General features: G+C 40.0%; 1 protein-coding gene across 13 annotated transcripts in view; it reads right to left on the reverse strand.

Moving 5' to 3' along the window:
• HPSE2 (heparanase 2 (inactive)) overlaps positions 1–13971 on the reverse strand; it is a 715384-nt gene that overhangs the window by 145832 nt on the left and 555581 nt on the right. For all 13 annotated transcript variants that reach the window (XR_015155159.1, XR_015155160.1, XR_015155161.1 and 10 more), the window contains 2 exons: positions 4393–4499; positions 101–215 (listed from right to left, as the gene is read on the reverse strand). Coding sequence is in view for 7 of the 13 variants with exons in the window: in XM_086377175.1 (XP_086233301.1) it covers positions 101–215; positions 4393–4499 (222 nt within the window). In the remaining 6 variants the exon portion in view is untranslated. The remainder of the gene's footprint in view (positions 1–100; positions 216–4392; positions 4500–13971) is intronic.

Genomic DNA, 13971 nt, shown 5'->3' on the forward strand with positions numbered 1-13971 from the left:
AGTAACAGAAGGAGAAAAATTCTCCCAGTGGGGATCAGAGCACAATCAAAAGAACTGAAGGACATGGGAAAGGAGTTGGGAATCTTGATCTTACACTTACTGGTAATGGGTTAAAATTCTGGTCCACAAGGTGATTGTATCCGTGGTCAAAAAATGAGTGCCGAATCACAACATCAATGCCCTGATTGGCCAGCATTCCTAAAGTGTTCAGCCATCTGAAAAGCAAGGGGGAAAAAACCATATCGATACATTTAAAATCAATACATTTAAAAACTCTTACTCATACCCTCTGCTGGCCCGCTTAATGATAATTACTTAGTTCTCTGTCTTTCCCCAGATGGTATGAGCTCATCAAGAATAGACACGTTTTAGCTTTGTACCCCAAACAACCATCACAGTTTCTGGAACACTATAGGTGCTCAACAGTCTAAGTTGAAACTGATCTGGATAAAATTAGATTCTAGGATTTTGAGAATCACCATTTACATACTAGGGACAAATCATGCATAGTTATGATTCCCCAAATCTGAAATAATATGGAGCTCCAAACCAGTGATCTTTCTAACACTAAAGACCACTGCTAATTTTTACATTATGAGTGAATATTATAAAATATTTTCAAATCTTTTCCACATTGACAATTATATTTTATTCTGATAAAACTAACAAATACCTACTGATAATGAATCACATACAACACACACACAAACACAGTAAAATGCAAAGACAAAAGTTATAAATCCAAAAAGAAATCTGACAAAAATATAGTAGAACCATTTTGTTGCTGTTGTTCAGATTGGGACATTGTAACCCAAGGAAACTGAAAATGCTTTTGGAATATCACATGGCTAAGCTACTTGTCTTTCTTATTTTTGTTCATTTGGCAACACTGTGAAGTCAGGAGAACAGGTTTAGCTTTGCTTTAGCCTCTGAGACACAGTTTAGCTGACCTGTGGTAGAACTGGAACATGAATTCTGGGCTGACGCCTCCTAAGTCAGTGTTCTCTCCACTGAAATAGCACAAATACAGTAGGTTCTAACAAATAACAAGTATTTCTATGTCCAAACAAGTTTGTCTTTCTCACCCTTCTATCCCCAGGCTTACTGAATGAATGAAGAGACAAAATGATAAGTAAATACATAATCACATATATGTGAATCCCTATCTCTAGTGGCATCTAGATGTCAATATTTGTATTTGTACATGTGATAAGATCCCATTTGTTCATTCATTTATTATTCATCCAACAATATGAATTCATCAACTGTAAATGCTAGATCTTGTTCTTAGCATTAAGAATAGATTAAAAAAAAAATGCCTGTGAGACCACATAAGTCATTTGTAAAGGACCGGGTATGTAGCTGTACCTACACATTTACAAGAATGTTATCAAATTCCTATTTGTGACCTCTACAGAGCCTAGCACAGTGAAATATAAAGAATATATATTCAACAAATAAACACTAACTTGTAAATCTGAGTTTTTTGGATTTTCTCCTGAGAGCATATGGGTAGTTTTTGAAGGAACTTTAAAGAGAGAGGGAAGAATATTCATTCTCCTCTTTAAACCCACATCCTATATGCACATCCCAGGTCTAGGGCATTAACAAATGACTATGGCCAGAGCCCCTGCTTCTCCATAGCTTTTCAGAATAGAATGGTTAGTTCTGGAATTGTCTTCATCTTCCTCTGTAATAATAAGTCTCCTGAGAAGGAGAAATAAATGGTGTTCCATGTCTCCCTTTTATACTTAATTAGCGAAAAGTGGCAAGATAATTGACACATCTCACCAAGGATACTTCTGTGGCTATTATTTTCTATCCACAAAACACTATTGAATATCTATTACATGACAGACATGTAGGTGCTGCAGACACAGCAGTATGCCAAGGGTAGGGCATCAAAGAATCTCAAAGTCCTGATTGGGAAAACTACCCTTGCATATTGGCAGCAGAGAATTCTAATTTATGCATGCATGTGAATGTGTCCTGGTAAGCTTATATTTATGCCATATATTGAAAAAGGGCTGTAAAATGCCTTCTTTCCAACTCCTTGCTAGTCTTCTGGAGCTTCCTAGAATGCTGTACATTTTTTTTCTCCTGGAAGCAATTTATACCCCTTGGAAAATTGGACTCAAGGAACATGTTTCTGGGTACTGCCAGTAGAGCTTACAGCCAGTGGATGATGAAACGGTAAGAGAGAAGACCAGGAGCAGAATGAGCTGCTTTTCATTTGATCTGTCAACCAAGCATGGAACATCTGAACTACACCAAAATCTAAACAACGATGTTAATCTGTGTTCACAAAAGTGACTGTGGAGATCTATGGATATTTAGCTGATGCTAGTGAAAAGGAAAGTCTCTCTCTAACTCTCTCCATGATGGTCTGTGTTATTTCTCATTTCACATCACTCTTTAAGGGAAGAATGTTCATGAAAACACTCAGTACAAACGGACTACTTGCTAGGCCCTGCAGCTGAGTTCTGAGACCACTAAGCAAAGGCCATATTCTTCTGATTCAAGGGGCCTCCAGCAGCCAACCCAATTGTCACAGTGAAACCTGCTGAGCAGAGTATTTTTGAAAGAAAACCCTCAGCAACACTGAACAACCTCTCTGTGCCGCTCCATGTGAGGACATGGGGCTGGAAGACCCCAGGCATATCATGTAGCCACTGACTCATTATCTTCATCTGCATCTGCCAGGATTCCATCTTAAAAGATATTTGCTTGACCAGCCTGATTTGCCCTTCACAAATGTAATAAAGAAGCTGCCTTAATGGAGAGGAACTATAGCTGTATAATTAGAAGTGGCTGTTAGTAGTGAAATGTGTAGTTGAGGGCAGAGCTGCAGTTCTTAGGAGAACTTTGTTCAGATGAAAAACCAGGACCCCAGACTAGATTGGACCAGAAACAGGTCACCTGGTCAGTCTGTGGTCCCGAGTGGTTTGTCCCTGTCTCATGACAATGGGAGGCCAGGCAGAAGCCCTTGTGCTTCTGGCTTAAGTTGCTCTCCAGATAACTGTAGTAGCCTTCAAATTCATTTTCCTATCTCTTGCCTCTCCAAACTGGTACAAACTATCAAACCCAGTGTTTTCAGTACAGGTCAGATCTCTGTAGGACCTCTTTCCTCCTCTGTAATCTTCAATGGCTTGCCACTGAGTATAGAATAAGGCCTCATATTGCATCCTTGGTTTTCAAGGTCTTCTATGATTTGGTGGTAAAACTCTGTCCCTAATCATACCTGGGCTTCCCAAGTGGCATTAGTGGTCAAGAACCTGCCTGCCAATGCAGGAGACATTACAGACCCGAGTTTGATCCCTGAATCAGGAAGCTCTCCTGGAGGAGGGCATGGCAATCTACTCCAGTAGTCTTGCCTGGAGAATCCCATGGACAGAGGAGCCTGGTGGGCTAAGGTCCATAAGGTCACAAAGAGTCAGACACAAATGAAGTGGCTTAGCACAGTCATACCTTCACTAACCCCTGCAGATACTGAGGCTTTCTCACGCTAATCATTTCTCCTCATAATGTTCCTTCATTTTAGAGTGCTCCCCACTACCCTCAGCAACAACCTTCACCTACAGAAATTAGAGAAATTTCTTAGTGTTCCACTCAATTGCCTCTTCCTCCACCAAGTCCTTCCTGATACTCGCAGTCAGAAATTCTTGATTCCTCTGCATGTCTATCCCTTGTGTGGTCAGACCATGTAAGGAAGGAAGAGAGATGGTATAATTTAATGGCAAAAAGGTAGGCCTCTGGAGCAGACTGCTATAACTTGAGTCCAAGCTCTGCCATTAATTAATAATTGCATCTATCTCACTGGGTTCTTATAAAATAAGGGCATTTACTACACCGGTTGTTAAATCATTAAATATGCACAAAGCACTATTAAATATGCCCTCGGCACATGGTAAGCACTATGCAGTTAAAATTATGATGATGAAACTTATCTCCGATAGCTTTTCTTACCCTCCATCTCTATTCCTCCAGTTGTCTGAGTTTCTAAAGGGCAAAACCTCCCTCTTATTCTTACCTATCTCCCAGGACTCTAGTGAAAATTACAAGAAAAAAAATTTATGCTGTCTGTACTGTATTTTGCACTGTAGACATAAAATAAAACTCTATTACTATCTACTTATTACTAATTACTTATTACTAACGTTATTACTAATAACTACCATTATTATTCTTGCTCTAATGCCTGTACCTGAGATCTTATTATTTAGACAAGTCCCTAATCACTGTTTGTTGAGTGTTTAAACACATTTACAAAAAAACGGATGAAGAATTTTCAGTAGGAAACGAACCACCACCCCATCCAAAGGGCAGAATAATAAGTAATTTCACTGTCCTTTCCTCAGTGCCCTTGGGAGTGAAATTACAAGTTCTACTCACAAGAATCCTGCAGCATAGGAATCTGATAGATTGTTTGTGCCTCCAGCTGAGGTGGTCACCACACCTTCAAGCCAAATCTTCTTTCCTGGGGTGTATGTGTTAACCACCTGTTCACACAACAAAAGCAGAAAGAGATAATGAAATTTTAAAAAACTGTTCCTAAATGAGAAGGACCATACATTCTCTTAAAGTTCCTCTGATCCTCTGCTCCCAGGTGGTCATGATCTGTGTTTTTTTCATGTTGATACAGCCCATACAGCTGGCACACAAATACACACACACACACACACACACACACATTAATATTGATTCATGTCCACTCAAAGAAATGATCATTTTTTTCTCCTAAATGAACCAAAGTGACATTGTGACAGGAGAACAAGTGCATATTCTAGGACATAAGTTGACTATAACACCCTTCAGTGAAAATTAATAGTGGAGGTCAAACTGGAATGCTGTTAAAGATTAAAGAAGAGTTTCCCCTTGCACCTAGAAGAAGGTGGTCCTCTCCCTCTTCTTGACACTGCTCAGAGTGCCCAACCCAAGGAGACCTGGAAATACTATAAATAAGAAAGCAAGAAAAATACCTTAAATGATTAGAAAACTGAGTCATATTGTGAAAGTAAAGGTCTACAGTAATGATTCCCCTTAAAACATTCATGCTTTTGATAAAGTTTGTGTTTCCTTTAAGATTAACTGGAACTGAGTAATATATTTCTGTTTTTCTTTTTTGCCTTTGGCTTCTAGGATATTCAAAGTTTAATTTTTGTTCGAAGACAGATATAGAGATTATTAAGGCAGTCAGAGAAAAGTGGTTTTGTTAAAAAAACAAAAAGGTAAATAGTATAAGATGATGAACCTTGAAATCATTAAGCTAAGTGAAAGAAACCAGACACAAAAGGCCACATATTATATTCATTTATATGAAATGTCCAGAACAGTCAAATCCATAGAGACAGAAAGTAGATTAATGGATTTCTAGGGTTGGAAAAAGGGAAAGAGAATGAGGGGGGAAGATGGGGAGTGACTACAAACAGGTATGGGGTTTCTCTGGAGGATATGAACATGTTCTAAAATTAAATAGTGACAGTTTCACAATTTTGTGAATATACCTAAAACCACTGAATTTCAAACTTTTAAAGGGTGAATCTCATGGTTTGTGAATTGTATCTCAATAGAGCTGAGTGTGTAATATGTATCATTAACAATAGGAGAGGTAGACCCTAATAGGTAGATAACTGATGTGGAAAGGGGAATAAATTCTGAAAATCTGGGGTTCTACCACATAGCGGCCATGAGACGCTTGTAGAATCATTATCTTGGACTTCAATTTCTTCACCAACATATAAAGTAACATATTTGGAGGAGATGAAATGTAAGTCCTTTCTAAATATAAAATGTATCAGTATTTTGTAATGCTTGTGCATGTCCCCTTGGCTCCTATTCCCCAAATGTCAAGAGTAAATTTGATTATGGAAATTAAAATAACATAAATACAGGAGACAAAAAAGCCAGATTTGGTCATCTCAAAAATAAAGATCTTGGCTAGAGGTAATTATTGGGAATGGTAGAAAAAAGCCACAGGAGTAGGTGAAATTAGTTAAGAGGAATATTTAAAATTATACTGGGCTTCCCTGGTGGTTTGGTTGGTAAAGAATCTGCCTGCACTGTAGGAGACCGCCTGCAGTAAAGAATCTGCTTAAAATGTAAGAGACCCAGGCTTGATCCCTGGGTCGGGAAGATGCCCTGAAAAAGGAAATGACAACTCACTCCAGTATTCTTGACTGAGAAATCCCATGGACAGAGGAGCCTTGCGGGCTGCAGTCCATGGGGTTGCAAGAGTTGGACACAACTTGGCGACTAGACCACCATCACTACCAAAGAAGGGCTAAGGCTGTCTATGCAAAAACATGAAGGCATTATCAAATGGATTTATTCATTCATTCAGTAAATATTTATTGAGCACCTACTATATGCCAAGCAGAATTCTAGGGGCAAACAGTGAATGAAACACAAGTCTCTGCTCTCATCAGCTCATATTTTAGTCAAGGGGAAGAGACTGACAATAGACACACAAACATAAATTTAGAAATAGGAAGTGCTAGGAGGAAAATAAAATCGATTAATCTGACAGAAAGTGCCTTGGAAGGAGAGGAAGGTTGATGTTTTAGATGAAGGTCAGGAAAGATCCCTCTAGCACCTTTATATAAGGACTTTAGTTAAGCTCCATTAAATGAGGACTTGATTCCAGAAAATGGATGGATTTATAAATTGCTGTGTACACAGGACTCATCAAGGACACAGACACTGTGTAAATACACATCATTTGAATTCTCTTCTGACTTGCAGGAAGATTTGGAAGGAGACAATCTAACACTTCTTATAATTAGTGAGGTAGAATTGATTAGCAGTTAGTGGTCTGCACACACATTGCCTGGGTGTGAATCCTGGTTTCATCATTGACGCACTGTTGACCTTGCTGTGCCTTAATTTCCTTAGCTGTAAAATTAGAATAATAAATGTGCATTTTAAAAAATATTTGTGACCTAATATTTGTAAAGCACTTGGAAAGGTGTCTGGCAAATGATAGGCTCTTAAAGTAAAGCAAATGTTACCTAGATCACTCTCTTTGTCCAAACTACATGAGATTGTGATTGGCAATCTAACATTAGAATTGGTTGCTTTTATTTGGATATGTTTGTGGTGGTAGGTAATAGGCCAGATGTGTGCTAAGTAGTAGGGAAAGGTCTATTTAGAATTTAAAATCTACATGGGTAGCTCACGTTAATGTAATTAGCATTCAGAGTAGTTTGTTTATCCACTCAGCACAGGAGCAATTCTTGTCATTTTCTAGAGAAGCTATTAATACATGAACAACAAAAAAAAAAACACAGGGAGAGTGTGCTTTGATACAAAACCAAGCCAGTTATATGAAATGTTATATGGCAGAGAAATTCCTAGAAAGTATCTGTGTTAGAGGTTCTGGGAGTAGTTGGTATGAGTCAGAAAGGATTTTCTGAACATTTACTGTTTGGGACATGGTGAGAGGCTTAATGAATATTGTGTCTACTGTGAGACAAGAAGAGGTTATCATAGTCATGTGTGGGGGAGGTACTGAGGTTGGGTGCTGGTTGGGCCTAGAGAGGAAATTAGTATGGGCAGAAGAGGAGAGGAAAAAAATCAGGAAAAACAGATGGAACCAGCTGCAAAATTCCCTTAGAAAGTGAAACTCTAAGAAACTGAGGGCTATAGTTCAACACTGCGGTTTTCTGAGTAAATATGATTCCCCCTGTGCTAGAAGAGAGAAAATTGCAGGACTGCAAAGAGCAAGGGTACAGTTCCTGGTGAAAAATGATGTGCCAAAGAAGGTTATTTTAAGGAACACATTGTCTGGGGAGGGAGAAGTACAAATGCCCAAATGCCGAGATTATTGAAGTGAAGGGAGAGGGGAGTTGAATGGTTGGCTCCCTTCAGCAGTTTTTTTATCCCCCACAGACTTCAGCTCTTAGGCCCATGTGGACAAGGGAGCTTTGAAGCACCCACAGGACAGCTCAGCAGGTTGCCAGTGGCTGCTCAGAATCCTTCAGCCTGCTGGGGGCAGGGTGGTGTGAAGGGAAACCCTCCAGCTCCCTCCCTCTCATTTCAGGGGTTGAGGACATCAGGACTGTTTCGTATGGCTATATTGAAAAAGGAGAGGTGAGAGAGAAAAATAGCTTTGACTTTTTAAAAAGTTTTATTTTCCCTACCACTTTGAAATTTTTTTTTTAAAGGAAACAGTTAAAAATAGGAAAATAACCATTTCTGTAGCACATTTTCAAACCTGGGCTTCCCTTTCCTGTCTCTCCAAAACTGTGATTTGTCTTTAAAAAAGACTCCTGAGAGCCTGGTTTCAGCCACTGGCTATGCAAGTGATGGTAGCCTTGTAGCAGCAGACATGTTGTTTATGGTTATCCAAACCCAACACCTTCCTTAATGAGAAAGGAAGCAATAAAACAGGAATAGTGGACAGGCCAGCTGGGCTAATCAGGCCTGGCAAGAGGCCCACCCTCCAAAGGAAGCTGGAGTCCATTAATTCCAGCATCTCATATAGTTGGAAATCAACCTTCCCTAGGACTTTAGGAAAAGCAGTGGTTCTTTAAGCAACCAGGTCCCCTATGTCACTGGTTAGAAGGAGCTGAATAGCTTTAGGGAACTTCTTAAACTTTCCTTACCCATGGACAGGGCTCTGCTTGGAGGTGCTCCTGTCTCTTTATTCCTTATTGTATTCATAAAACGTCCAGGTGAGAGCTCAATAATGTTACAATTTTTCTTTCCATTATTCTTGTGTGTTTTTGACTCTAAGCTACCTACTATGTTAGATGAGGACAAAATCATTCCATTCTGCCCTCTCCTTTCTTACTGTCCCCTTCTGAGTTCCGGATCTTATCCTTTCTCCCTTGGTCTTCCTGCAAGGAAGACCTCCTTCTCAAGACTTTCCTCTACACTGCTTCTGTCTTTTAACCAGCTTCACCCTAGCTTCATAACCTATATGACTTCTCATTACCAGCAGCAGAACTCAATCATGTGCTCATGGAGTGGTCTGTGTGACTAGTTGGCAGACATGTTATGAGTGACTTGCTTCAGATAATATTTAAAACAGTAATTTGGGGAATGACTTACTTAAAAGTATTGATAAAATAAAGTAGGTTCAAGGTTATCATAATAACATTCCTTTCATTAGCCAGAATTATGAAATGCTTCCTTAACATGGAAAGAAAGCAAAGGAGCCAGTAAACTACACACAGCTTGTAGTCTATTTTGTTCATTTGTCCATGAAAGCATGTTCAGTTCAGTTTAGTCGCTCAGTTGTGTCCAACTCCTTGCAACCCCATGAATCACAGCACGCCAGGCCTCCCTGTCCATCACCAACTCCTGGAGTCCATCCAAACCCATGTCCATTGAGTCGGTGATGCCATCCAACCATCTCAACCTCTGTCGTCCCCTTATCCTCCTGCCCTCAATCTTTCCCAGCATCAGGGTCTTTTCAAATGAGTCAGCTCTTCACATCAGGTGGCCAAAGTATTGGAGTTTCAGCTTCAGCATCAGTCCTTCCAGTGAACACCCAGGACTGATCTCCTTTAGGATGGACTGGTTGGATCTCCTCGCAGCCCAAGGGACTCGCAAGAGTCTTCTCCAACACCACAGTTCAAAAGCATCAATTCTTTGGTGCTCAGCTTTCTTTATAGTCCAACTCTCACATCCATACATGACCACTGGAAAAACCATAGCCTTGACTAGATGGACCTTTGTTGACAAAGTAATGTCTCTGCTTTTGAATATGCTGTCTAGGTTGGTCATAACTTTCCTTCCAAGGAGTAAGAGTCTTTTAATTTCATGGCTACAGTCACCATCTGCAGTGATTTTGGAGCCCAGAAAAATAAAGTCTGACACTGTTTCCACTGTTTACCCATCTATTTCCCATGAAGTGATGGGACCAGATGCCGTGATCTTAGTTTTCTGAATGTTGAGCTTTAAGCCAACTTTTTCACTCTCCTCTTTCACTTTCATCAAGAGGCTCTTTAGTTCTTCTTCACTTTCTGCCATAAGGGTGGTGTCATCTGCATATTTGAGGTTATTGATATTTCTCCTGGCAATCTTGATTCCAGCTTGTGCTTCTTCCAGCCCAGCGTTTCTCATGATGTACTCTGCATGCTCCTGCTGCTGCTGCTGCTAAGTCGCTTCAGTCGTGTCTGACTCTGTGCGACCCCATTGATGTCAGCCCACCAGGCTCCCCTGTCCCTGGGATTCTCCAGGCAAGAACACTGGAGTGGGTTACCATTTCCTTCCCCAATGCATGAAAGTGAAAAGCGAAAGGGAAGTCGCTCAGTCGTGTCTGACTCTTAGCGACCCCATGGACTACAGCCTACCAGGCTCCTCCATCCATGGGATTTTTCCAGGCAAGAGTACTGGAGTGGGGTGCCATTGCCTTCTCCGGTACTCTGCATATAAGTTAGATAAACAGGGTGACAATATACAGCCTTGACATACTCCTTTTCCTATTTGGAACCAGTCTGTTGTTCCATGTCCAGTTCTAACTGTTGCTTCCTGACCTGCATACAGGTTTCTCAAGAAGCAGGTCAGATGGTCCGAAAGCATGTTAAACATGGTGAAATGGTGATGGGAACCACTGATCTATGGGATATGACGCCAACTGCTTTATTTAACTTGGCATCTAAGACCCTTCATAACCATCCCTTAGCTGCCTCCTCCTCTCCCTCCCCACAAGACCTGAGGTTCACAACACAATGGACTCACTGTTTTTCAACTACATGATCTTCTTTTAGGATTTCACTGATCACTTTCTCCTTTACTCATTCCTCACCCATGTTGTCTGAGACATTGTTTTTTTCATGGCTTATTTCTAATGTGATCTCATTTGTGAAACTTCTCTCAAAACTTCAGGATATTAATTCTCTCCTCTGGCCTCCAAAGTTCTTTGAATCTATCACTATTCTTGACCTTATTATACTGAGTTGTAAATTTTTGTTCGCCTAGCCTCCTACACTATAAGCAGCTTGAGAAAGCCATATTTTTTCCCATTTTGCATGCCTTATAGAATTTTTGTCAGTCACTTTGCTTATTAAATACTTGTTAAATAATGAGACAATGAAGTAGTTTACTTGTTAATAAATGAGAGAGGTAATATTTTACCAATGGGAAGGCTGAGTATCAAAAAATATAACTAATAATTTCAGAATCATAAGAACAAACATTATATTTTCACAGTTTCAGCTCAGAACTCTGTTCACTTTCTAATTGAATTTTGTTGTTTGAGAAGAGCTAGAAGCTTCTAGTTCACTAAACTGCCTCCATATTTAATATGTTCTTCTCAGGTAAGACAAGCTGAGCTATTCTGAGCTCAGTGATTCCAATATCTCATCACATTCTTTCTGATTTATTTCTTCTGTCTAATGTACTTCCTGTCAGTTTCATTAATTTTTTTCTGTATAATTCTTTTTATCATCTCCCTGTTCCGGAGTGCCGTATTTGCCCATTTTCTTTTGGTATCAGATCAATTTTTAATTTGTGGCTTCTGTTTCTGTGTCATTTTTAGGATTTAAAATTGCATTCTCTGCTCTTGTTATCTCAAACCGCAGAAAAGCAACTGAGTGTAATTGCAACTAAACATAAAATTAAAATAAGAAAATACACAAAAAGGAAAGTCACAGAGGAGACAAGGAAATTATGAGCATAGGCAAGAAAATGAGGAAGAAAGTTTCACAGTACCAAAGCAATGACTATGTTCAAGAATAAGCGCTTGGTGGAGGGAAGACTGGACAGCAGCTACCTGCACATAAATTACTCTTCTTCCCATCTCCAGTCCTTTTCTGTGACTAACCAACCCCTCAGGCTTACTGGACTGTCTACCTACTGACAAGTCCTAAGTTTCAGCAGCCTCAGAGGTAAGTTCCTCTTGCTCAGGACAAACCCTGTAATCTCCCCACTTCCATGTGGAAATGTTAGACGGTCACCCCAAGCTGCCTTTTCCTCATGAAGAAGATTTTTGTTTAAGGAGCAATTTGTTCTGAGGGCTAGTCCTCCGATATGTCCTTAATATACTCATTGCCTTCCACACAACAGGACCTCACTATATGCTGGCCAAAAACCATGTACATGAAACATATGAATGGAGTCCAGTGAATGAATGCAAATCACTCCCTGGAAATCCTTGTCCTCTTCCACTCTCTAATATTGTGATAATATTATATATCACCTAATATTGTAGCACCCAACTTTCATTCAGCCCTCACTTCTAGAACACCCACCTCAGATTATATCAACTGACTGAGGTCAATTTGATATTCTCTCACCAAGAACATTCAGTATTCTTTTTAAAAAGGTTTCCTAATCCTGGGTGGTCAGGAATATAAATATTACATGGGTTACAAAATTAATGGTCAACATGCATGGGAGATTCAGAATGGTGTATTGGATACAGTGTGGGCCTTGGAATTAGGAGTTCCAATTTTACTACTTAGCAAGTGTGGCCTTCAAAAAACTTACTGGTTTCTTCAATAGATTGGTAATATTTGATGCACTCAGTGGATGGAATTTGTAACCTAAAAGGTAATACAATTACTATAGTTCTGTAAGTTGATGCATTTAAAAATGCATCAAATGGTTTTGAAATAAGAATGTTTTCCATCAAAAGAAACTAGCCAGCTGTTTACTCTCTCCCTCCAGCTATTATTAAATTTAAGGTTGCTGTTATTGTTCAGTCACTAAGTCATGTCCAACTCTTTGCGACCCCATGGATGGCAGGACGCCAGGCTTCCGTGTCCTTCACTACCTTCTGGAGTTTGCTTAAACTCATGTCATTGAGTCAGTGATGCCATCCAACTGTCTCATCCTCTGTCATCCCTTTCTCTTCTTGTCCTCAGTCTTTCCCAGAACCAGGATTTTTCCCAATGAGTTGGCTCTTTGCATCAGGTGGCCAAAGTATAGAAGCTTCAACCTCAGCATCAGTCCTTCCAATGAATATTCAGGGTTGATTTCCTTTCGGATTGACTGATTTGATCTCCTTGCAGTCTAAGGGACTCTCCAGAGTCTCCACAGCATCACAATTTGAAAGCATCAATTCTTTGGCACTCAGCCTTCTTTATGGTACAACTCTCACATCCATACATGACATCGGAAAAACCACAGCTTTGACTCTAGGGACTTTTGTTGGCAAATTGATGGCTCTGTCTTTTAATATGCTGTCTAGGTTTGTCATAGCTTTTCTTCCAAGGAGCAAGTGCCTTTTAATTTCATGGCTGCAGTCACTGTCTGCAGTGATTTTGGAGCCCAAGAAAATAAAGTCTGTCACTGTTTCCACTTTTCCCCATCTATTTGCCACGAAGTGATGGTACTGGTTGCCATGTTGTTAGTTTTTTGAATACTGAGTTTTAAGCCAGCTTTTTCACTCTTCTCTTCCACTCTCCTCAGGAAGCTCTTTAGTTCCTCTTTGCTTTCTGCCATTAGAATGGTATCATCTGTATATCTGAGGTTGTTGATACTCCTCCCAGAAATCTTGATTCCAGCTTGTGATTCATTCAGCCCACTATTTCACATGATGTACTATGCATAGAAGTCAAATAAGCAGGGTGACATATACAGCCTTGTCATACTCCTTTCCCAATTTTGAATCAGTCTGTTGTTCTATGTCTGGTTCTAACTGTTGCTTCTTGACCTGCACACAGGTTTCTCAGGAGTTAGGTAAGGTGGTCTGGTAGTCCCATCTCTTTAAGAATTTTCTACAGTTTGTTGTGTTCCACACAGTCAAAGCCTTTCACATAATCAGTGAAGCAGAAGTAGATGTTTATTTTTTAAATTCTCTTGCTTTTTCTATGATCCAATGTTAGTTATTTAGTCATGTCCAACTCATTGTAACCCCATGGACTGTAGCCTGACAGGCTCCTCTGTCCATGGAATTCTCCAGGCAAGAATACTGGAGTGGGTTGTCATTCCCTTATCCAGGGGATCTTCCTGACCAAGAGATTGAACTTGGGTCTTCTGCATGCAGGTAGATTCTTTGCCATCTGAGCCACCAGGAAAGCC

The sequence above is a fragment of the Bos grunniens genome, chromosome 26 (assembly GCF_055505025.1).
Source record: "Bos grunniens cultivar Pamir isolate PY7600 chromosome 26, Bosgru_T2T1.0, whole genome shotgun sequence".
NCBI classification, from domain to species: domain Eukaryota; kingdom Metazoa; phylum Chordata; class Mammalia; order Artiodactyla; family Bovidae; genus Bos; species Bos grunniens.